The sequence below is a fragment of the Littorina saxatilis genome, linkage group LG12 (assembly GCF_037325665.1).
Source record: "Littorina saxatilis isolate snail1 linkage group LG12, US_GU_Lsax_2.0, whole genome shotgun sequence".
Taxonomy (NCBI): Eukaryota; Metazoa; Mollusca; class Gastropoda; order Littorinimorpha; family Littorinidae; genus Littorina; species Littorina saxatilis.
In genome coordinates, this window is record NC_090256.1 from 84,535,723 (window position 1) to 84,560,722 (window position 25,000).

General features: G+C 42.2%; 2 protein-coding genes across 5 annotated transcripts in view; one reads left to right on the forward strand and one right to left on the reverse strand.

The window, feature by feature from the left end:
* Positions 1 to 21,695, reverse strand: part of LOC138983000 (uncharacterized) — a 36,486-nt gene extending 14,791 nt beyond the window's left edge. For 2 of the 3 annotated variants that reach the window (XR_011461033.1, XM_070356391.1), the window contains exons 1-9: positions 21,632 to 21,695; positions 19,488 to 19,586; positions 14,425 to 16,188; positions 12,257 to 12,396; positions 9,990 to 10,173; positions 4,510 to 4,601; positions 3,056 to 4,184; positions 1,713 to 1,809; positions 1 to 757 (exon numbers count right to left, since the gene is read on the reverse strand). The exon at positions 1 to 757 is cut by the window's left edge and continues 923 nt beyond it. Coding sequence is in view for 2 of the 3 variants with exons in the window: in XM_070356391.1 (XP_070212492.1) it covers positions 1 to 757; positions 1,713 to 1,809; positions 3,056 to 4,184; positions 4,510 to 4,601; positions 9,990 to 10,173; positions 12,257 to 12,396; positions 14,425 to 16,044 (4,019 nt within the window). In the remaining variant the exon portion in view is untranslated. Of the gene's footprint in view, positions 758 to 1,712; positions 1,810 to 3,055; positions 4,185 to 4,509; positions 4,602 to 9,989; positions 10,174 to 12,256; positions 12,397 to 14,424; positions 16,189 to 19,487; positions 19,684 to 21,631 lie in introns of those variants that run through there. The other variant, XM_070356392.1, reaches the window with a different exon arrangement.
* Positions 21,696 to 21,941: 246 nt separating this feature from the next.
* The window catches only part of LOC138983004 (uncharacterized transporter YutK-like), a 98,451-nt gene continuing 95,392 nt past the window's right edge, over positions 21,942 to 25,000 (forward strand). For both annotated transcript variants that reach the window (XM_070356396.1, XM_070356398.1), the window contains exon 1: positions 21,942 to 22,074. The gene's annotated coding sequence lies outside the window, so the exon portion shown is untranslated. The remainder of the gene's footprint in view (positions 22,075 to 25,000) is intronic.

Genomic DNA, 25,000 nt, shown 5'->3' on the forward strand with positions numbered 1-25,000 from the left:
AGTGCAGGAGTAGGGTGAGGTCTGTCTGCATTCATGACTTTCCTCTGCCTGGCGGCAGGTTTGGGTCCACTGCCAACACTGTTCACGGCCGGCCGCCTCGGTACGAATTCTGAGGATGAAGTGTCAGATATTGTCACCGACTTTTTCTCCGTTCTGGGGAAGGTCAGGCTTTTCACTCTGTTCTGCACAGCTAAAGCTCTCTCCATGGGCGATTCCGCCACCTCGGGTCGTGGCACTCGTCGACTGGTGCCGTACACTGACGTAGCATTTCTGGATGCGATGTTGTTGTTTCTCATGCCGTGTCCTTTGGGTTGTTTCATCAACAACTCCATGGATTCAGTGTCTAAATCATCCTCTCCGACGCTTTTCAAAACTCTGTCCATCCTGTCTCCTAGCTGGGGTGCTCTCCTGCCATGGGAACCTTTCTGGCAGTGAAGACTCCCTCTGTCCTTGGTAGGACGCAGAATCCCATCATCGTCCAAACTGTCGATGTCCTCGTCCGTGTCCTGGCCTCCCCTCGGGACTCGCTTGTTTCCCGGAGAGCGTGATGACATCAACACCGAGGTGTCAACATCGCCAGCGGTTTCTGACCCGTAGGGACTCATCCTGTAGGACTCGGAGTTGCCAGAGAAAGAGTCCACTGCCTCCCACATGATTCCGTTCTCATCCACCGACAGGTCCACTCCGTCTGTTGAGTCGTCGTCCACATAGCGGTACAGCTTGCCGTTCATCTGGGCACCCGCCGGTCTTACTTTACCTGAAGGAAAATCAAGATAAAGGTTTAAAAAGGGAGCTGTAGGCCCTACATGTATAGGTTCTGTGATGGGATCCAGAATTGGGAGCGATTGAAATTGAAACCTGAAAATATTATGAGTTATTTCTAATATGCTGACCGTTAGCAAATGATAACTGACATGTTGAGAAAAAAGATAGCAAGCATGAGCCTTCAGGCGAATGCTGATATCGTTTGTGAGACACGTCTGTTATCATTTGCTAACGGTCAGCATATTAGAAATGACTCATAATATTTTCAGGTTTGCCCCTTTCTCCACTCAGAGGGTGGGTGGTGTGGTGCCTGGCTGTTCCCTAAAGCACCCACCAACAAAACTCGCTTTTCGGTATTTTTAAGATAAAGATAGTATTATCTGACAGCATTTGAAATGTCATTCTTTAGAACAAATCACGCTAATATTGTTGATTTAAATTTTTACTTGTCTTGTTTATTTTTAGCGTGATAAACAAAAAAGGGTCCCTGCCTGAACGTTATCACATTTAGAAGGTCACCTAGAATCTGTCCTGATTGGCCAAAAAGCCATATATGGGGCACTGAATTGGTAATAAATAAATTATAATGTGAGCAATACACCTTTCCTGCTAGAAATTATTTTACCCTGATGAGCAATCCCCTTGCCCCTTTCTCCCCCCTCCCCCCCCCCCCCTTCAATCCTTTTAATTGCAAATGATTGAAGGCATTAATGGATCACCAAAGAAATTGATTACATGAGGGTTGCATGAGTTTACAAAACTTATTTTTCAATCTTGAATCTTGACATGCTGTCATAACTGACACCGGCATGGAAGTGTCTAGCACTCCAAAAAGTGTCTCATATTCATAAGAAGCCTAACAAACTTATGTCTATTTTCAGCTTGATAGATTCAACATTGAAGGCCTAACAAGAGAAGTGATGAATAATCCGGGAAGACTAACTGACCTTTCAGTTTGGGCTTCCTGTCAATAACAGCCTTGTTAAAATGGGGTGTGTCCTGATGAGAATAGGGAGAGTCGCTGAAGTCATCACTGCGCACCTCCTGAAAAGAAAAGAAACGGTTCATGATGTATTAATTGTACACTCCACATTTACACCATCCACGCAAGGAATCTTAAGCCAGCCTAGAAACTGCATGGTTAAACCCAAATATCAAGTCAGCATAAAGATTTACATTGAAGTTGTTTCTCAATCAGCATCACCAGGGTTCCATAAACATTTCTGATATGTGACCCTCCACCACGGGATGAGTCGCATGTCACCTTTGCATGATTTTCATATTTTTACATTTTCCTAAAGAGTTTTTTATGCTCTATCCAGTGGTGAAAACCGTTTTAGAAAAGAGCAAAAACTGTTTGAGTTATAAGCCTGTGACTAAGGTGACCCTCACACTGTTACCAGACATTCCGCGGACTTATATTAAGCCTAGCGCAGAACCGCGCGAGGTGACATGCGACTCATTTCGTGGTGGAGGGTCACATATATCCACTACAACAGCTTTAAACACCGACATGTATGGCTTCTGAGAGGAACGACACCTACACCATTCTGGATTCATCCTGCCATAATATCATTCTTAGACAAGATAGGGGAACAGAAGCAATTGTTTTGGATACAAATTTGATTTTTTCCACTGACATGCAAAACTTGTTGCGTTTGAGCTTTTCTGTTTTTTGTCGATGTTAACGCGGCAACCTTGCTTTTGCGAATCTGATTTTGGGATGTCTGTGTTGTAACTTGTATAGGTTCCACTGGATTGACACTACTATATATATGTAACTTGTATAGGTTCCACTGGATTGGCACTACTATATATATGTAACTTGTATAGGTTCCACTGGATTGACACTACTATATATATGTAACTTGTATAGGTTCCACTGGATTGGCACTACTATATATATGTAACTTGTATAGGTTCCACTGGATTGACACTACTATATATATGTAACTTGTATAGGTTCCACTGGATTGGCACTACTATATATATGTAACTTGTATAGGTTCCACTGGATTGGCACTACTATATATATGTAACTTGTACAGGTTCCACTGGATTGGCACTACTATATATATGTAACTTGTATAGGTTCCACTGGATTGACACTACTATATATATGTAAAATCAATCTGTGTGTTGAATATGGTAGGGGAATGAATAGCCTTTCCATTCATATAATTGGTTTTTAGAATAAACGGCCTCGTTACAAAGATCTGCACTCAAATGTATCTGCCTATTTTTTTTTTACAACAGGTAGTTATTAGATCTAGACAGAAAGTGAACTTACTCTGGCATCTTCTCCAGTGACAGAGTAGATGGGATAGGTCCTGTGAGGTGAGGTGGAGTTCTGCTGTTTCCTGCCCTCACCATTAAGTGCATCCACAGTGTCTCTCACGTTTCTACCAGACCTTTCTTCGGGAACAGGAGCCTGGGAATTGTTAATCTTCCTCGCCAATGGACTACTGTGCACTGGCTTTGAACCTACGCCATTCTGAAGAACTTTGCCAGAACCATTCACCACAAAGTTATGTTTTTTCTCCGTGAAATCCTCGAGAAGCATGCCATCTAGCGAGTCTGAGTACAGCTGTTCGTCACCACCATCGTAAGTTGGCGACTGCATGGAGACAGGTGGGTGTCCGGAATGACCGTTAGCTCTACCGACTCCACTCTTCTTCCTTGGAAGAGTAGCGTACTTGGAAGAATCATCTCCAACACTGTCAAGGTATGGTGAAGGAGATGCATGATACTGAGCTGCGGGGTGGACGTCTCCTCTTCTTCCTTGCTGCGTGGGGTGACGAACTTGTTGAGATGCAAAATCCCCGGATGATTTAGACAGGGGGAGGGGCTGTGCTTGAGGAATGGTGTACACATCCAGATTTGGATCGTTGTACGCAGAATCATCGTTGAAGGGAGACATATTGTTGTAGACAGGTGGCATGGATCCATTGACAGCCACCCTACTTTGCGGATGATTCTGGTGACGTCTTGAGGGATTGGGAGACTGCTGATGAACCGGTTGTGAAGAAAACTGCTGCTGAACATATTGCGCAGAAGGCTGCTGCTGAGAATGGTGAGGAGGATATTGCTGAGTCTGTAACTGCTGTGGAAGATACTGCTGCTGAAACTGTTGAGCAGGCATCTGTAGGTGCTGTCCTGGCAAGGAGATGTAACCCACATCTGGCAGAGAAGGTGGTGGCTGTGACTGTAGACCAGAAACCTGTTGTAATGAATGCGGGGCTCCAGTATCCATGAAAGAATTGCCTGCACCTTGAGGGAACGCGGAGGACGGTGGCTCAGTGGTGCCAGGTAGGTTGGCCAAGCCCAGGTTGTTGTACCATGGTTCCAGACTGGTCTGCGGGATCTGCTTGGCCTTGGGGTCTTTGCCATGTCTTCCACTCTGTGCAGCCACAGGGGTGCTAAAACAACAAGGCTAGGTTACAGGATGACTGTGTCAAATAATGTTCAAGGAGGCAGAAAAAAACTTGTTGAAATTAGTTACAGGCATACTTTATGACAAAATTATGGCGTTTACATTTTTCTGAGGACTGAAAAATATTGACCTTTGTGCTGAGACATTTAGGTTCAGTATCATTCATATAAAGCTTACAGGACTTTTTTTCCCCCTCTTCATTCATACAATCAGATAAAATCTTACTTAACTCGAACATACACACACATAGTTATGTCAATAAAAAAAAAATCAATCAAGAAATCACTCTCAAAGGAACTCAAGTGTCTCACCTGTGAAAAGGACCAGCAGCCTGATTTACTAAAGACTGGCCAGGAATTGGGCTCACCTCCGCCAGACCTGTTGCAGACAGAACAGCTCCTGCCTGAAAAGAACACAAAGCATCAAATTCAATCACGCATTTTTAAAAACCGAGGCTCCATTGTAGCTTATAAGCTACATTAGTCAATTACAGTGCCCTGACACCTTAAATTTAACCTCAACATGACAGGACGTTTACGTCAAGGAATAGAAGAACGCGCATGCGCAGGCTCACTGAATACGCACGCAGTGCTTTACTATCAGACATAAATTTTATCTCTTGGATTATCGCTTACATCCTTCTTGTGTGTGTAATTATTTGTGGAAAGCTGCACTTCAATGTGCTGCTTGGATTGTTTTGTGTATTGTGACAGTTTTTTGGATTATATTTATCAATGGTTTAGGTGAGTGAACAGTTTTCTTTCATTGGTATTTGCGTCCACGCATACAGCGGAAAGACAATGGCGGACCTCAGTCATGATGAGTCAGATAGCGAACGAAAGGAATGCGCAGATTTGTCACGTAGTGGCGCTAACTCTGGAGTGCAAGAAATGTTTTCGGACTTGATGAAACGATTTGATCGTATGGAGAAAAGGTTGCATCACTTAGAAGAGAGTGACAGTGTTGAACACGAGAATGAAGCCAGTTCTGACAGGGTCGGTAACATATCTGGCATTGTCGCTGACAGGGTCAGCGAAGAAGAAGACACAAATGAACTCGCCAGAGGCGAGGAGGAAGATGAGGAAAGCGTTTTTCAAGTGGTGGTGAAAAACGCTAACAGTAACACTAGTAAACCTGATATTCTGGACACTCTGGAATTAGACCTGGAGCTGGCAGAAAAAGAGGGGGCCCCAGTTGCTGAGAAATTGGCAAAAATCGTTGAAAACAGATTCACTGTCCGCATGTCAGACCAGAAATTGCAAGAAAAACTAGACAAGCACTTGGTGCCAGAAAATTGCAAGCAAATTAAAGCTCCTCATTTAAACGAGGAGCTAATTGACAAAGGGAGTGTGGACAGGAATGCAAGGAAAAATGACATGCGCCTGTACAACATTCAAAAACTGTTGTCAAAAGCCTCCGCCGCACTAGTAAATGCATCAGACAAGCTTCATTCGGACATGCTTGAAATTTCAAACCAGACGACCGGCGATCTTGACAAAGAAACAGTGTCAAAAATGCCAAACGAGGGTCTCGCAGCAAATGGTGACGTCATTGCTCTTTTGGGTACAGCACAGTTAGAACTCTCTCAGAGACGAAGATTCCAGTTACAAGCCTGCTTGCCAAAGGACATCGCTTCTATCGCTAATGCAAAGATAGAGGTAGGGTCTGACAACTTGTTTGGAGAAGATGTTGACAAAAAGGTTCGCACAGCGCGCGAAGCTTACAAGTCGGCTTCAGGCAGGGGCAGTGGTGGCGCACACCGGTTCCAGCCTTACAGCCAGAGAGGAGGCAGGCCTTTTTTAGGAAGAGGCCACGCCTCTCAGTCAGCGAGAGGAATGACGACATACCGTTCCCGGGGGTCATTCAGGGCAAGAGGAAACTCGCGCGGGAACTACAACCGAAAGTAGACAAGAACTCTGATCATGCTGCCCAGCGTCCTGTTTCTGAGGTGAATACATTTTATGACAGTTTACAACAAACACTTTGTTTACTCAATGATCTGAAAGACAAATTTAAAGCAGGACAAATTAGGGAAAATATAGAACAGTGGGAGAAATTGACTTCAGACAAGGTTGTCCTTAGTATGGTGCAAGGGGTAAACATTGATTTTACAGAAGTGCCTGTGCATAGTGGTGAGATTTTTCAACCTAAGTTTTCACAAGAACAGACACTGGCCATTGACGCAGAAGTAGAGGAGCTGATAAGGAAAGGAGTAGTTGTTGAATGCAGTCATACTATGGGTGAGTACATCTCACCTATTTTTGTGAGACCGAAGAAAGACAATAAGCTTAGACTTATCCTTAACCTGAAGAACTTGAATAAGACAGTTGAGTATCATCATTTCAAAATGGAAACATTACGTCATGCTTTAGCGCTGGTGACAGAGTGCTGTTGGTTTGCTTCTTTGGATTTAAAAGAGGCTTACTTCTCAGTTCATGTGAATGAAAAATCACAAGAGTACCTGAAGTTTTTCTGGAAGGGGAAGTTGTATAAGTTTACGGTTTTTCCTAATGGATTGGCGTGTTGCCCACGTTTGTTTACCAAGATTCTCAAACCTGTTATGGCCCACCTTCATAGCTTAGGGTTTATCTCCACCATCTTTATAGACGACACTTTGCTGATCGGTGATTCTGAGATAGAGTGCATCAGAAATGTTAAAACATCAATTGATGTGTTTCAAAAACTGGGGTTTGTCATACATCCCACCAAATCAGTTATCAGACCTTCCCACCAAATTACGTATCTAGGGTTTGAAATCAACTCAGAGACAATGACAGTGAGGCTGACTCAAGAAAGGAAGGACAGGATTGTGGTATTAGCCAATAGTCTACTGGACAAAGGGAGATCAAAGATTAGAGAGCTTGCTAAATTGATTGGCATGGCAGTGGCTAGTTTTCAAGGAGTGAAATATGGGGCTCTGTGGTACAGAAACATGGAAAATGACAAAATTGTGGCATTAAAACAGAACCATGGAAACTATGATGCTGAAGTGATTTTCTCAGAGGAAGCCAAACAGGACATGGTATGGTGGAGAGATAACATTCTAGTAGCTGATAGCCCGGTTGATGTTTCACCAGGAGAGCCAGAATTTGTTATCCATTCAGATGCGTCTCTCACAGGATGGGGTTGTTCTTGTAGTGAGGGCAGAACAGGTGGGCACTGGACACAGACAGAAAAACAGATGCACATTAATGTGTTAGAACTACAAGCTGCATTGTTTGCTTTGAAGGCTTTCGCGAGTGACAAGAGGGGTATTCACATTCGACTTATGCTCGATAATACCACAGCTGTGGCATGCATAGCTAACATGGGAACTAATCACTCAGCTAACTGTAATGCTGTGACGAAGGAAATCTGGAATTTCTGTGTAGATAGAGACATTTGGGTGACAACTGCGTACATACCTGGTGTAGAGAATGTCGAAGCTGATGAAGAATCTAGAAAACTGAATTTAGATGCTGAGTGGAAGCTAAATTCGAATTTACTCTTCCACGCTCTTCAAATACTTGAGTTTGAGCCAGAGATAGATTTGTTTGCTTCCCGAATTAATTGTCAGTATCCCAGATACGTAGCATATCGGCCGGATCCAGAAGCGGTTAGTGTCAACGCACTTAACATGTCGTGGTATGGTTTGCGATTGTATGTTTTTCCACCTTTTTGTTTACTGCCCAGGGTACTACAAAAGATGAACAAGGACAAAGCACAAGGTGTGATAGTGGTTTCATACTGGCCAAGCCAGCCCTGGTTCCCTCGGTTAGGGAGTATGTTGATAGCGAAGCCAGTTCTTGTGTCAGCAAGGGACAATCTACTTCACATGCCTGCAAACCCAAACATGGAGCATCGGCTCAGAAAAACACTGCAAATTCTTATTTGCAAAGTATCAGGGGTAGGCTCAGAAGCAGAGGACTTTCGCAGCAAGCAGCCTCAGTGGTCTGCGCATCCTGGAGAACAGGGACAGCTAAACTGTATGCCGTATACATCAAAAAGTGGAAAATGTATGCGAGTAAAAGAGGCATTGATTCGGTTCACCCTTCTGTAATTAATGCAGTAAATTTCCTGGGAACATTGTTTGCTGCTGGACAAAGTTATAGTAGTATCTGTGTTGCGAGATCAGCGCTTTCAGGATACCTTGAAATAGAAGACTGTGGCACTTTTGGTGAACACAGATTGGTTAAGCGGTTTGTAAAGGGGATTTTTGAATTGAGACCATCTTTCCCTAAATACTCTGCTACGTGGGACGTAGATACAGTTCTCTCTTATCTAGAGAATCTTATTCCATTGGGAAAATTGACTTTAAAAGAATTATCAAGCAAGTTAGCTACATTGATTGCTATCTTATCCGGACAAAGGTGTCAGACAATTCACTCCCTTTCTTTGTCGTCAATGAAACTTACAGGCTACAAGTGTGTGTTTCATATAAACTCAGTGATGAAACAATCAAAGAAAGGAAAACATGTAGCTCCAATTGAGTTATTGTCGTTTGACAAAAATCCTAATCTGTGTGTAATCGCAACCCTCAAAGAATATTTACGTCGTACAAAGGACTTGAGAGACACAGATAAACTGTTCGTAAGTTATCAAATACCTCATGGACCAATTTCCAAAGATACACTGGCTCGGTGGATTAGAGACACTCTGAGTAGAGCAGGTGTGGATACCTCTTTGTTTACGGCTCACAGCACCAGATCTGCAAGTACGTCGGCAGCGGCTGCCAGGGGCACGCCAATTGACGTCATAATGAAAGCTGCCGGATGGTCGTCGGAGTCCACCTTTGCTCGTTTTTACAAAAAGACACCTTCGGTTAACATGGGTCAAGTCTTACTGGACTCTTTTCTCAAGAAAGATTGAGGTGAGTGATTTCGTCAAAGAATATAACTTGACAGTTTGGAAGGTTACAGTGGTGATAAACATGTACACATATCTCTAAAAATTCCTTGACGTAAACGTCCTGGCATGTTGAGGTTAAATTACCACAAACATGCGAGACTTACCTTGTGTAAGTTGAAGCTTGTTTCGGATTTAGCCGATACATGTTACAGGAACGTTTATGTCAAGTCCCACCCTAATCCTGTGGAAATAAAAATCCCAGCCCTTGGGTTACGTTATAGTCTAGTTCTCTTGAAGGAGAATAATTAATTTGTGTACATGTTGTATGTATTATATGTTCTGAAGAGTGAGGCTGCGCATGCGCGTTCTTCTATTACTTGACATAAACGTTCCTGTAACATGTATCGGCTAAATCCGAAACAAGCTTCAACTTACACAAGGTAAGTCTCGCATGTTTGTGGTAATTAATTATCATCATCTGACAGGGTTAAACATGTTACTCTTTCTTTATTATTTAGTGGAAGAAGTCGAAATCCATTTTTATCCTCCACAGCAGTTTTTACAGAAGACCAATAGCTCCTACGCAAGGTATCAATAAGTCTTAGCAATCCATACTTTGCTGAGATTACAGAATTAAAATCAACAATGACGCTACAAAATAGTACAAGGCGAGACACTCAGAAACTGCTCCCTCAAATGGGATTTTGTTTTCCCACCTCTTTGTGGTCTTAAAGAACAGGTCAAAATGAAACCATATCCAAGACTACATTTCTACTTTCTGCCCCCCAAAATCGAGGACATGTGAGAGGATTTCACTTACATTTTTCCTGCCCGGAAAATAATCAGTAGCCAAGATCTCTTCACTTATTCTGAATTCCCCCCTCTGAAACACCCTCATTATTATTTCACTCAGGCCTGGCGGTTACTCACACAATTAAAGCTGAACACCATTTGCGATAGTTACCAAAGAGGGATCAGAAGTGAAGTTTCCACTGCTGCTGCTTTCTATCCCTCGCAGAACTTGCAACTCCTTCTCTGCTTTGTCTGCTCGGTCGATAAGCTCACTCACAAACGTTTCAAGTTTGCACCTCGCCACAGACTCTCTGGCTGCAGCTGTTTGGAGGAATGTTGTCAGAGTCTCCACATCTCTGTGGACCAATATTATAGCACATATTTTCTGTTAAGATTCCATACATTTCAAATTCAATACACAACGTTTTGGAATAACTCTGTCAGGTTTGTATGGGTCGCGAAAGAATGAATAATGACTACTCTTGCTTTTATTGAGGCAAACTTTTCCACACGACATTATAGGTCAGTCATTAGCGAGGGGTGTTTCTGAAACATGCGGTCAAGGAGCATGTGTAGAAAGCTTGCCTCACTAAAAGCAAGAGTATTCACTCTTTCACAACCCGTACATGCAAACCTGACAAAGTTATTTCCGGAGTTCGTCTATTCTGAATTATAAAAATGTTAGGCCTAAAAATAAATTGTGTAGTTACACTACAGTAATTTGACCTAACCTATTTTCATCCCTGCCTTAGCTACTCCTTAACCTTTTTCCAGTTAACCCAACAAAAACAAGACCAAACAAGTCGCGTAAGGCGAAAATACAACATTTAGTCAAGTAGCTGTCGAACTCACAGAATGAAACTGAACGCAATGCAACGCAGCAATACTCGTAGCATCGTCAGTCCACTGCTCATGGCAAAGGCAGTGAAATTGACAAGAAGAGCGGGGTAGTAGTTGCGCTGAGAAGGATAGCACGCTTTTCTGTACCTCTCTTCGTTTTAACTTTCTGAGCGTGTTTTTAATCCAAACATATCATATCTATATGTTTTTGGAATCAGGAACCGACAAGGAATAAGATGAAAGTGTTTTTAAATTGATTTCGAAAATTTAATTTTGATCATAATTTTTATATTTTTAATTTTCAGATCTTGTTTTTAATCCAAATATAACATATTTATATGTTTTTGGAATCAGAAAATGATGGAGAATAAGATGAACGTAAATTTGGATCGTTTTATAAATTTGTCTTTTTTTTTTACAATTTTCAGATTTTTAATGACCAAAGTCATTAATTAATTTTTAAGCCACCAAGCTGAAAAGCAATACCGAAGTCCGCGCTTCGTCGGAGATTACTTGACCAAAATTTCAACCAATTTGGTTGAAAAATGAGAGCGTGACAGTGCCGCCTCAACTTTCACGAAAAGCCGGATATGACGTCATCAAAGACATTTATCAAAAAAATGAAAAAAACGTCTGAGGATATCATACCCAGGAACTCTCATGTCAAATTTCATAAAGATCGGTCCAGTAGTTTAGTCTGAATCGCTCTACACACACACACAGACAGACAGACAGACACACACACACACACACACACACACATACACCACGACCCTCGTCTCGATTCCCCCCTCTACGTTAAAATATTTAGTCAAAACTTGACTAAATATAAAAAACACCCACCCACCCACGCACACATAAACATAATCAGCAGAATGTACTGGCCGCAGATCAGAACTGATTCATCAAGTCAACCTAACGAATATCACCAGACACTGCAAATCAATTTCTAATTCATATTCAATACTGCCACCACAGGTACGTCACATGCTCTTGCATACTGAACTAATCATTAGTCACTGGCCTTGGTTTTACACCAGTTTTATGTTCAGCAGAGCATGTCAGATTGGCCCAATAAGCAATAAAGTGTCGTGAGTTACTGCGCACAGGTGTGTACTACAATGTTAAGCACAATGACACATATATTATCGGATGACAGGCCTCTTTCCTGTTCCTACTATGTGCACACAGTCATGGCTGGTCACAGCTGGCACAGCCATTTGCAAATGTCAAGGAACAAACATTAAAACTGTGTTTCTTAAAACTTGCGATAAAATGTGGCTTGATGGTTGTTGAATACAAATGATACTTCTTTTCGGGTTGTTTTTCAAATCTTTAAAGGGATTATTACAAAACCTGCAAAGGTATACTGTCTTGGCAACTAAAATTTGCTACCGCTCTTTATGACCACAAAAAAACCCAGTTTGTTTCCGATGACGAGGCAAAAAACAATAAGGGTGTTGTTTCCGCCAGTTACACAGGCTTTTCATTGGCCTGAAATCGCGCAAACTGTGTTTCCCCTGGATATGTCAGAGAAGAGTAACTCAAATCAAGTCAAATTTTGTCTGCGGTAAAACTATCAGAAAAAAACCAACTCACTCTCTAGCTTTGGCCAGCTCCTGTTCCTTGTTGGCGATGGCCTGTCTGAGCTCCTGCTGTGCCTTCTCCTTCTCCTGCACCTCTCGCTTCAGCTCTCCTGCCATCTCCCGCAGTTTCTCTCGCTCCTCCTGCTGGCTCAGCTGATCACAACAAACATTGCTTTCAAGACAGTGGAACTCCCACTGTAAGACCCCTAATTTAAGACTTCCCTCGCTCCTCCTGCTGGCTCAGCTGATCACAACAAACATTGCTTTCAAGACAGTGGAACCCCCACTGTAAGACCCCTAATTTAAGACTTCCCTCGCTCCTCCTGCTGGCTCAGCTGATCACAACAAACATTGCTTTCAAGACAGTGGAACCCCCACTGTAAGACCCCTAATTTAAGACTTCCCTCGCTCCTCCTGCTGGCTCAGCTGATCACAACAACCATTGCTTTCAAGACAGTGGAACCCCCACTGTAAGACCCCTAATTTAAGACTTCCCTCGCTCCTCCTGCTGGCTCAGCTGATCACAACAAACATTGCTTTCAAGACAGTGGAACCCCCACTGTAAGACCCCTAATTTAAGACTTCCCTCGCTCCTCCTGCTGGCTCAGCTGATCACAACAAACATTGCTTTCAAGACAGTGGAACCCCCACTGTAAGACCCCTAATTTAAGACTTCCCTCGCTCCTCCTGCTGGCTCAGCTGATCACAACAAACATTGCTTTCAAGACAGTGGAACCCCCATTGTCAGACCCCTAATTTAAGACTTCCCCCTTTTAATCCAAAAACATAATGTAATGTTTTGTTTTGTCAAGAATTAAACGTTCCACTAACCTACCTTTCTTGTTCTTTGATTCCCCCTTTTAGGACCTTTATTTACGTTCTCAGATTTTTTCTGTTCGTAACCTCTGTAAATTTACCTCCATGTTAAGATTCCCTCCTTTTTAAGACCTGATTTTCATAGACTTTTTTACGTCTTAAAAGAGGGGTTCCACTGTACTATGATTAAGGTACATGTGCACTGCAAGGTTCATAAAACGTTACGAGAAAGAATAATATTAGCCAACATCTTTTCATTGAAGCTATGCAGGGGTTGCGCTCATTGTAAAAGTTTATGTAAATATTGCATTTTTCGGTTGCAGAGCGCAAAGCACTCAAAGTCTACCCCTGATATGCCTACCAGCTAAGAGCAAGCTAAACTTTCAACAAATCGTAATGGTCTGTAAGCTAGGAGCAAATGAAAATTTGAAGAGGGAGGCAAGGTTGAGTGTGGTTCCATTGAAATGAGAATTTTCTAAAAAACGGATACCAACAAAATTGAATGAACTCATTTTCATCTTAATCCTACTGAACTTCTTGTAAGTTTTTCCTGGTTAGGCCAAAACAAAAAATAGGTGTGGTTACGGTAACCCGACCTACCCTATTTTTAGGGGCCGATCCTATAACTTTTTATTACATTTGTCAAAACAAAAAAACAAAAACAAAAAACCCAGTGCAAAAAACGCAATGAAAGCGAAAGCGCCCGTGTCGCACACTTATTTCCCTGTCAAGTAGGTTTAATTTGTACACATTAGAAAAAAAAGTAAAAAAAAAAAAAAAGTGATTGCCTACCTACCTACCCTATTTTTTTTGGCTATGTTACCGTAACCACACCTATTTTTTTGGGGGGCCTTATTAAAGTCTGACTTATGACAGGAGTAACATACAAAAGGCAGTCAGAGATATTCAAAACGAAACTCATGGTACATGACACACAGGAGAAATTAATACACATAATATAATAAAGTGTCCTTTTTCTGTTCTGAAACCTAATAAAATCAAAATAAGTGAAAAATCAGAGAAAATATAAATTCTAATACTCTTGTCTTACAGCAAAATAAGTGGGAATCTCAAATGGAACAGATTTTTGAACTTCTTGAGAAGAATGACAAAGAAAATAACAAGTCATCAAACAAAAAGACTGACTTGATACAGTAGAGCACCCTAGCTGTTTACAACCTCTCTCTCCCCCCCCCCCTCACCCCCACACACCATTTTAAGACCCAAGATTTCAGATTTACTATTCAAAATGACAAAATTTATACCCATCTCAAAACTTAATTAAGACCTGATTTTCTCAGATTGTTTGAGTTTAAAAAGGATCAAGGTTACACTGTACATTTTTTATTGTATGTATTTTCTTACCAGAAGACCGTTCAGTGTCTGGATCTGCTCTTCACGATCCCGCATCATGTTCTGGTACAGCATGTCCTTGTCGTCAGCATTTCTCGCCACATTCTCCTTCTCCCCAACCAGCCGTTCCTGTGCTGTACGAATCTCCTCCAGTCTCCCATTGGCGTGTTCCAGCTGCGTCTCTTTTTGCTTCAGCCGCTCTTTCAACTCACCAACACTTTTTTCTGCCTCTCTGTACAGATCATACGTCTCATCCATGAGATCTCTTTGGTCTGTTTTCGTTCTCTCAAGCTCTTGGTTCAAGAATATCAGCTGATTCTCCTTAGCCATCAACTCATCTTTGAGTTTTTCGTTGTCTGTGGTGGCTTTGGATAGCAGTTCTTTCATCTGGTGTACCAGCAGCGAGCGCTCTTCCTTCAGCTTTTGGGATCGAGAGGAATCGTCATGATTGGGGGTCTCGCGGACATCATCCTGACGAAGTTTGTTGTGGATGTGGTGGTGGCTTTCTGGCAGTGGGGGGTGGGGCTTGTGGATGAGGTTGGGGATGCGTGGACTCTTGCTCAGACGGTTGTGTCTCAGCTGCTTGGCAATGTTGCTGCGATCCTTGATGCTGGAGCTTGAAGTCCTGCTCCCATTCACCGAGGGTCGAGTCCAGGAATCCTCAGAAACATCCGAGTTTGGAGAACTGACATCAGCACTGTGGCTACCATTTGACCCTCTCTTTGTCCTGTCTTGATCTGCCCTGTCTCTGTTCTTTTCTGGTGACGCTTCGTGCCTTCTACCACTCGGCCCTTGCAGTTTCTTCCTGTTGTCCGTCTGCTTGGCTGAGGCCAGCTGCTTGTTGAGTTTCTCCAACTCTGTTTTCTTCCTCACAAGCTCGTCTTCAATGAGCTGCCTCTCTCTTCTACCAATGTTGTTGGCACTGTCAGTAGTATCAGCACTGGTTCTCTGCTTAAGCGGTATTCCTTTGTGGGCTCTGTCTTTGTCCTTAACCTTTTCCAGCTCTGTCCGCAGTTCCAAAAGCTGCTGCTCCTTCTCCACCAGTTGACGACTGAGGTCAGCAATGAAGTTTTTCTGTTCCGATACCCTCCCTTCCGCCGCCTCCTCCACACCGGACAGAACATCTTGAGTGGTGTACAGCGCATCGGCCGTACGAAACTGCTGGTGTCGCTGCACCAGAACATCCTGGTTCAACTGGCTCACTGTTTTCTGAAGATAATGATCCGGTTCTTGAGATGGCATTGGGCGGTGGAAATGACCTTTCCCCTTTTTGGGAGATGCTGGGCTGTGTGTGGAAGCGGATGGAAGGGTAGTTGATGAGGCAGGAGGTCTGGACGACTGTTGCTTCTGTCTCTTAGTCTTGTTGTTGAGCTCCTCCCTCTTGGCCGCCTTCAGCTCCTCTTCTAGCTTGTCTCCTTCATCCAGCATGCTCTGCAGGAGAGGGGAGTGGCGACCTGTGCCCTTAAACGCGTGGTTGGGGTTGTAGTCAAATATGCGCAGCCTCTGTCGTTTCTGAGCACTGTAAGCGTGCTCTTCGGCCACATGAGTCTTCAACTCTGACAAAGTGTTAAAAGTTCGAGCCCCACCGCATCGAGGGCAGCGGTATGGGACATCAGGCACTTGGAACTCCATGGCGATTTTGTCTAAAAATCAGGTAGAGAAATCAGAACCATGCCATCCAACAAATAGGCACAAGATACTGTTAGGTCAGCTACTGCTATCTTGGAAGCATTCTCTCCTGGATTGAGCAGGTGGACAGACTGCTACCCGATGACGCTGAAATCAAACAAAATAATTTGTTCAAATATTTCGTACAAAGAAGATATATACAGCAATAACAATAAGGCGAACAGAAGTGCCACAAAATTATTTCCTGTTAATCAAAAAAGTCTGAGAATACATATCTCACTTCATCCGTCATGACACTCAGGTGCAAATCAAGACAGATTCACGACTGAAATGGTGCAACACTGTAGAGCTCACAGACACACATCTTTAACCCCAAGGATGAAGTTTTAGGAGTGTCAAACTATGCGTCACTAAGATGATCAAGACATGACACGATAAGACACACATGAGGTGCTTAATTGATCAAATCAATAGTAAATGTCTGAATAATTAACGCTAATGACACATTTGTGCTATGTATGTATATCTTCCTGTTCACACAAGATAGTTCTGTGATTCAAAAATGATGAGAATATCAATATTGGCTCAATTTGTTTTTCTTCTTTAGAACTACAGAGAGCCTGCATAGTCAACATTTATGTACATTGTGCTTTTCAGTTCACTGTAATGATGCATGTATTCAAAGCACACACCATATTCACAGGTGTCAGCATCCTCGTCATTGTGTCACAATACCTGGTATATAACAGGCCGTTGCCAGACATTTTCATGTTGGAACATTTGGCCAAAACTGTCAGAAAGCTTTAGGACATCTTGGAAAATGTTCGGCTATTATTTTGGCTCATACAAAGTCACCGCAACATTGTCATTGAAGCACAAGACTCAAGAGGGGAACACCAATACATACAATCATTGTCTTAGGAACACAGATTACAGGGGCGGAGCAGTAGTTAAGCCAGAGGGGGGGGGGGGGGGGGGGGGGGGGTTACAACCTGGGGTCCAGGGTCCCATTGGGGGGAAGATGAAGAATGTTAGCTATTTTATAAACAATTTGTGGCTTATCCTTGATTTTAAACATGATCAACTGGTGTCAGAAGCCACTCATTATTTCTTTTAACATTAGTATTAAATAATGGCAATTTATCTTCACTGATATCCGCTTTCGACACTACAGTCACTTCGTTGTTTAGATCATATAGTATGGTTAGAAGGAAGACGTGTCGCATACTGTGACAACTAAACAATTAACTCTTCCCCCGGCTTTACAGACAGAAAAAGAAAAAAAAATTCAGACAGAATTCCTGTAACACCCCCTGGATTATATGTTGCTGATTTAATTACATCAGACACCTGAAACTTTTTCAAACCTTTCACTTTAATTTCTTGAAAGTAAACCTCTTCCAATCTTGTGCAAATCTCGACAAACCTTGGAAAACATGACAATAAAAGACCGTGTAGGGTGAGCCATTTTGCTTGAAAACCACGATTTGGAGGACGCTTTTCATTCTCTGGCTCAGCAGATTTTGATTCGTGGTGACTATCGTCTGCTATGTCGTCTGCTACACTACTACCACTCACACTGACACTGTCCACATTCACGGTGTTCCTGTCATTTTGTCCGGAATCACTTACCTTGGCGAAGGGTAGCAAACCTTGGCCAATTTAGTTTTTTTCTTTTTTGGTTGCGACATGATGTTCAAATCCAAATCGAAAGCACTGATAAACTATCGCGAACCGTCGAACGCAAACGCTGAGAGTGTAGTTTTCCTTGTCCAAGGGAAACCACTCTGGCATCTATATTTTTTTGCAATGGTTTCCGTTCAAAACATTGATGTTTCGTTTTTGGTATTCGCGAAGGAAATAAACGCCAGTCAGTTGACTAAGTACATCGGCAGCAGTTTTAGCAATCAAAGCCTGACCAATACAAAAAGCTGGACAAACTTTGGCCGATTTAGGCGAATACTCTTCGGACATTTGGCCGATAGGGACATGAAAGTTTCGGCCAAAGTAAAAAAAAAATCGGCGATTGGCCGAAGGACCGACCCAAACGACATCTTCAATTGGATCGCTTAAATTTTAACAAAAAGAACATTCACAAGAGTGGCGATCTAATGGTCTTCATAATCATAGTGAACAAATATGTAAAAAATAATTATGAGGCAAATACAATTTTTTTTAAGGCTTATATAATTAGCTCAGTAGGCATTGAATTCAACTCCCAGTATAAAGATGGTCACACTCACAGTCGAAAGGAATGACTACGTCATATAACTATTTGTATGTCTGTACACTTTTAAAGACCAGGTCGACGTACTTGTGAATGTTTTGTTTTGTCAACAATTAAACGTTCCAGTAACTAACCTTTTTTGTTTTGTTTTTTATTCTGGATTTTGGAACGTTAGCAGTCTTACAATCTGTTTTGGATGCCATCTGTAATTGCTCGATCTGCTTACTTGATGAATAACCACTGATGTACCTGATAAGGTTCATACCTTAAAATTATTCCTATGCGGTCCCTTTTTATTATAAACCCTTTTTTATTGTGATTTATAAACCTGGCCAGAAGAATTAAATAATTCAGACGCTTATCAATTTTGTCCCCCTGCATGCTTGCATTCATGATCATGTTTCCAAGCCCTGAGACTTTCACTGTGACCTTGTGATCTTTATCATGAGCATGTGAGTAAACGAGGGGTGTTCGGACACTGAGGAAAGTCTGCACAAAGTTGACTCTGGCAAATAAATCCCTCGCCAAACATGAGGATAGAATTAACTCACGCCAATACATGCAGTTGACAAACTGGTTTCAAGCCAGTGCCTATATCTCCCCTGTGGTCCAGCAAAATACTATTTTAGTGGAAGTGTATCCTGCTGTACGTACTAGCAGGTGGTAACTTAATTATCAACAAGAGGCGAAGCCTTCAAGGCTCACGTAAGAAACCGACAAACAGTAACACAAACTCAATCACTCCGTCACACATACACACACACACACAGTAAGCATAGGTGACACTGTGCAAGAAAGCGAGACACTAGATCTAGATCTGTCTGTCTGCATGTAGCCTACTTACAGGGACACGACTGCCAACTAGTCTCGGCCCGCTCAAAATAACAATGACCGAGACTTTCAGTAATTCCTTCGCGTGACGTCTAACCCTCTTACGTCATAATGTGACGTCTTCAAATGACGAAATGTTAAAGTTTCTACCACAGACATACACACACACGCACAGACAGACAAAGTTACGATCGCATTACGTGAGCCAAAAACCTGACTCTTTCATGAAAGTAACATACACTGGTAAATGAACATACATCCTGTTTATCACTGTAATAAGTCTAAGATTAACTAACAGAACTTGAATGACACGAAAACATCTTAAATAAAAAATCTGTGAAATGAATTAGAAAAGGACTTCAAATATCAGCGATGTTCGCAATCTTACCTGACAAATTGATCACTGCCCACACAGTTGAGCAAAGCTGCCTCACCCCATTGGTTAATCCTTTAACAGCGGCATCCCATGCACTGGTGTGGTAAAGGTCTGCACAAGACAAATACAGGTACGTGAACCCAAGTTTTGTTCACAATAGGACCCCACCCCTTTATTGTGCGTGTGTAGCGATCACCTGAACGACAGCTGTTCTTCCTACAAACTCCCTCTTCCCCTTCCCAAAACCTTTTCATAGTGCACATTCCTCCTCGTCCACTGTATTATTCTCCTTCTTCAGTCTGTCTAACCTGTATTGGAACATATGGCCTGTCCCCCACGCTGCTGGCTGACTCAGTGGGCTTGTGTTTATTGATTCATTATTCATCACGCTTCTCCCCACATAGATACACACGAAAGGACTCGACTGTTCGAGCCCATGCAGGTATAGCTGACAGCTATATAGTGCATGGTTATATTCACCTGTTGTTGTAACACAACTGTTGTACGTAATACGTAATACATAAAAATGTTCCGTTTATTTAAGCATCTTTACAAATGCAGTATACTTTGGTCTGCATTGAGAATTAAGTATGAGTTAACAATCGAAGCTGCATGTTGCGATATAATATATATATATATATTAGATATATGTATACATGCACATGTTCTAGACTTTAACTTTAAAGGCACAGTACGCCTCCCGTAAACCATCACAGATACTGTCAGGCTTTTACACACAGTACAAACACCCTTCCATTTGAACGCTCACTGAACGGGGACATCCCAGGTGCCCTACGTAAAGAGCGAGCAATTTTCAACGAATTAATTTTTCGGATTGTCTTCTCTCAAAATCGGACTGTGGTGCGTTTGGGCGCAAGACCTAACTTTTAAAATCTAAATAATAAATTGACTGCTTGTTACACAAACATTCTTAAATCATAAAAGAATTCTTTTTTCATCAAGACAAGATCAGTACAATTCGAAGTTTTGAAAGTTTGAAAAAAGAAAAGCTTGAAAGCAGGGTCACGCAAGGTTGTGGTTCTTGTAGCAGACGACGGTTTATGCCTATCGCCAGTTCCTCTGAACAGTCAAATACCATCGCTAGAGTTCTTGTGAATCACAGCCGTTTGTTTCGTATAGATTCAGAGGTACATAATAATTTAACGTGCTATTGCAGATATATAAGCTTACAGCGAGTCGCATTTAAATTACAAACTGACGACTACATTGTGAAAAAAGGAAACTGGATCACAAGGGTTCACGACGGCTCAGAGGTAAGATAAACCACGCAAAAATGAATTCTTTGAAAATTGCTCGCTCTTTACGGAGGGCACCTAGGATGTTCTCAAGCGGGGAGTGTTTAAATGAAAGGGTGTTTGTCCTGTGTGTCAAAGCCTGAGAATATCTGTGATGGTTTACGGGAGGCTTACTGTGCCTTAATTTAAGCTATGAAACATATGTTTACAACAATTAGTATAGCATCATGAAATGTAGATTGAGAGACAAAAGACATTACAGCTTATGCAATGTTTCATCTATAGATAAGTATACACTATATGTATGAAAAGTGTTGGACCTATAACTATAAGCACAGTAAGCTTACCCCAAAGTTGGAAATTGGAAAGACTGCTGGATGAAACTAAACATGAAATGTTTTACCCCCATCAACCTCACGTCCTGGGTAATGGATCAGGATCAGGATCGATACATTGCAGGAACCTTTTTAGGTTATCGTCGCAACGGAAACGAGAGAGCGCAGCCCCAAAATTAAAAATGTTTGAATAATACATTAATAATAAATAGGAAATATTGGATCCTAGCCTTTCCTCCTATTTCCAAGGATATCAGTTAGCAATGATGAAGTTCAGCGTTAGCGTTTTTTACTTGTAAAGTTAATCTAACGTCAAATGTTTTTGTTCTTATACGGTTTATCCTAACTTCCAAACACAGTAAACCAGGGAATTGTTATCGGACTATGAAAACATGATTGCGAGGGTGAAATGTCGTCTGCTTCATCCTGGGTTAGACCTTCGAACTGTTAAAACTAAGAAAAACATTACTAGTTCGGCCAGGCGACGTACCTGGTAAAGATCAGCTCCATCTGAAATCATGCAGAAATATTGAACACTAAACGTACATCTCGTCGTTGTACTTACATCAATATACTTCGCACCTGACACGATTCTGTGCAGACGCTGTTCGATCTGTGGTCATGCTGATGTGCACAAAGTGATAGGACTTTCGTTTCGAATGTGGTAAACATTGAGAAATAACTTCAGTTTTTAACCAACACACACAACACAACATACGTATTAGCTAATCAAAACCTAAAATATTGTTGGTTACTTCAACATTGTGTCTTCATCGGACAGCTTCGCGAGTAATCAATTTGAATACGAAACTACACATTGGAGTGGAAAAAGTCGACTTCACTTATACGTTTTGGTACATTTACTTTCTATTTCAATGGAGTAGGCCTATCCGCGATGATGCTGACTGTTCGCAATGGCCTGCTCCTGAAGTTCTGTTCAAAGCAGAAAAGTGTTTCGTCTCTCTTTCAGTCAAGTGGTCTTTTCATCCGCTTCAGTGGCAGAATGATGTGAGCATAACAATTTAAGGTCTTATATAGAGACGTACTGATATCAGTGTTACGGTCAATAAGTAAAATCAGTCATAATCTGTAACGCGGCCTAGGCCTAATAACTGAAAATCAAGTTGTGGTCATTACGTGTGATGACTGATTCATACAGGCAGTTCGTGTGTGACAAGGTGGTGACCAGTCACCGATGATATGTGAGCTTAGTAAAGTTATTCCAAAGTTACTCGGACTGGTCATTATAAGTTCTTTGTCCCGCTCTTTTAGTCCCTGGCCCAAGTTGTGTCTGCCGTCAGGATCGTTGTGTGTTGTAGCTTGTGGGTGTGTCTGGATGCTGGTCTCTAATTGGTTGATTGTTTACACGGGTGCGCGCGAGAATCATACTGATAGCCTCGGCATGGGCAGAGTCAATACCCGGTAGACATAACTTGACCAAGCAAAGAGAAGGTAACTCTCGCGGAAAATCGGAAGTCCCCCCAAACACGCTTTCACCTTATTGCAATTAGGCAGTTCAAACGGCGTGTTTTTTGCGGTGTTTTTGGTGTTACTTGAAAACTGATCGACGATTAAAGAGCAGACATTGGCCTCGAGGTGCACAGCAATTGTATGTGTGTTTACAGTAGTTTCCACAGGAAAACTATTATGAAACTTATACTGATGTGAATTCTTCCTAAATAAAATCCCACACGTTTTGTTCTGGATACATGTCTTTAATGACGTCATATTCGTCGGTAAACACTGAGTTGAGGCCGAACTATGGCGATCGCATTTTTCAAGTACATTTTTTAAAATTGTTTTGTATTATACAACTTTAGTGTCCCACATTTATTATTTTCTTTAACAGAATGCCATCTACTTACTTCTTTCGAGCATCATATTGTAGAATGATGTGAAGGAAACTCCAGACCGTCAGACAGACAGACAGTTTTCTTCTGTTGTACTAATTTTCTGTACTTTCATTTGTATCGGTTCAGTCTGTTATTGGGGCAGAGAGCTAATCATCAGTGATCAGTGCTATTAAAAACTGATACAATATACCGAGTGCTTCGATCGTCTCTGGCAGCCACTAACGAAGGGAGGTAAGCGTAAAACATAACTTTGCGACACTTATGTGGAACTGTCTCCCTTTAGTTACTTGCACTTATAAACCCATATACCGTAAAACCTCAAGCAAACGCCCCCTCCTCCCTCCCCCCCCCCCCCCCCCCCCACAGATTTCGGGTAAAAGTAGGGGGTGGGCGTTTGCTAGGTATACATGTACTCTCCTTTGCAAGATAAAGTGTCATCACATTTTCACCACAAAAAAAAGTGATACAACCATGTGATTTGTGCAGTTTTAATATTAAAAAAAAATCACCGTTTGTTTACACAAATAAAGATCAACCTTTAGTGATAGAAAAAAAAAAAGAAGAACAAAAATGTTTCTTCTAATTCTCAGAATAACGTCAGCACAAACACAGCTTCTTCTCTTGTTTGGAGATCTGGTAGGGTTGATGATCGTGGGCGTCCTGAACTCAGGTCAAAATGAGTTCGGCTCATTCTCTCCCTGACAGGATGCCTTGAGTTTCGTTGTCTGGCAAGGAAACCGATTATTTTTATTTTTTTATATATTTTTTTGTTTTTGTTTTTACATATTTAGAGCTTTTTGTAATGTATTATCATAGACCTATATTAGATATAGGTCCCTGGTATTATTGATATAAGCAGATTCGCGATCGTCGATAATGCTTTTTCATGGTGTTTTGTAATTTTTAAATTACAAAGGAATTGATATGTAAGACAGTTTCGCGGCTGTATTTACTGTGCAAACAACTCTAAATATGGCAAAAGTGTCACGTGATAATCAACCGTTTGGTTTCCGCGCTAACTGGAGCAGACGATTTTTTCTGTAACCAGTTGACAGTGATGAAACCATATATTACGGTCTCCTTCCGGCAGCAGTCCCAAAATGTCGACTTGTTTTGACCTTAGAACGATGTCTTTATCATAACTGTGAAGAACAGAGCGGAGATCACTGTCGAAGTCGGCCAATCTGCAATCATTTTCGTCTCGCGAACACTGAGACGAGTTGCCCAGAGCGGTTCGCCACGGGTCGCTCGCAGTGCGAATGACAAAAAGCCGTTTCTTAGGGCAGTGCAGGAAAGCGCTCGGGAAGCACTCGGCGAGCGGCTTTGGTATATGCTCGCCCACCGCCCGCCGCGTTATCCAATATGGCGGCGGTGTTTACACTGCGATGCCGTGTAGCGTGTTTCGATCTTCTCGGCGTGGTTTTCGACGTGACCCGAGGGATCCACCGCTTTTCAAGCTTCAGGGACTACCCCAGCTAAATTTCCCATCATAACTACATTCTCTCTGACGATTTCACTGACCGAATCGTCTACTAGTTTAAGAAGTACAACTTTTTTCATATCTTGCAGCAATCGTGCCTTCTTCGTCGCCATCGTGAAGCGATTTGCCTCGTTGTGAGCCCGTTGCATAGACCAATTCAGAGCGACTTTTCTCTGAGCGGGCTATTGTGATTCTGAGCAACGCATGGCTGATCTCAAATTTAGATCAGTGCTCGCGAAAACCATATGGGAGATAACGCTGTATTTTTGTTTTAATAGATTCGCGTAGGACTGTGGCGTCCGGTCAGGGAGAGAATGAGCCGAACTCATTTTGACCTGAGTTCAGGATGGATCGTGGGCTCATTCTAGTCCTTCGAAGTCAACATCATCGTCTTCACTGTCGTCTCCAATCTCAGATTCTTCTCCATCTCCATTGCCGTGATTGCGAGGCAGGATAGCGCAGATTTCACCTGGAAACTACTCAAGTATTTCATCCTCTTGTTTAACCGTCCATGGCGTTTGAAATCGCGCACCTGAGAAAGGACGTAACGATCGTTTCAGGTCGTATGTTCTCCCACGCCCTGCTGACCCAGTTGATGAAG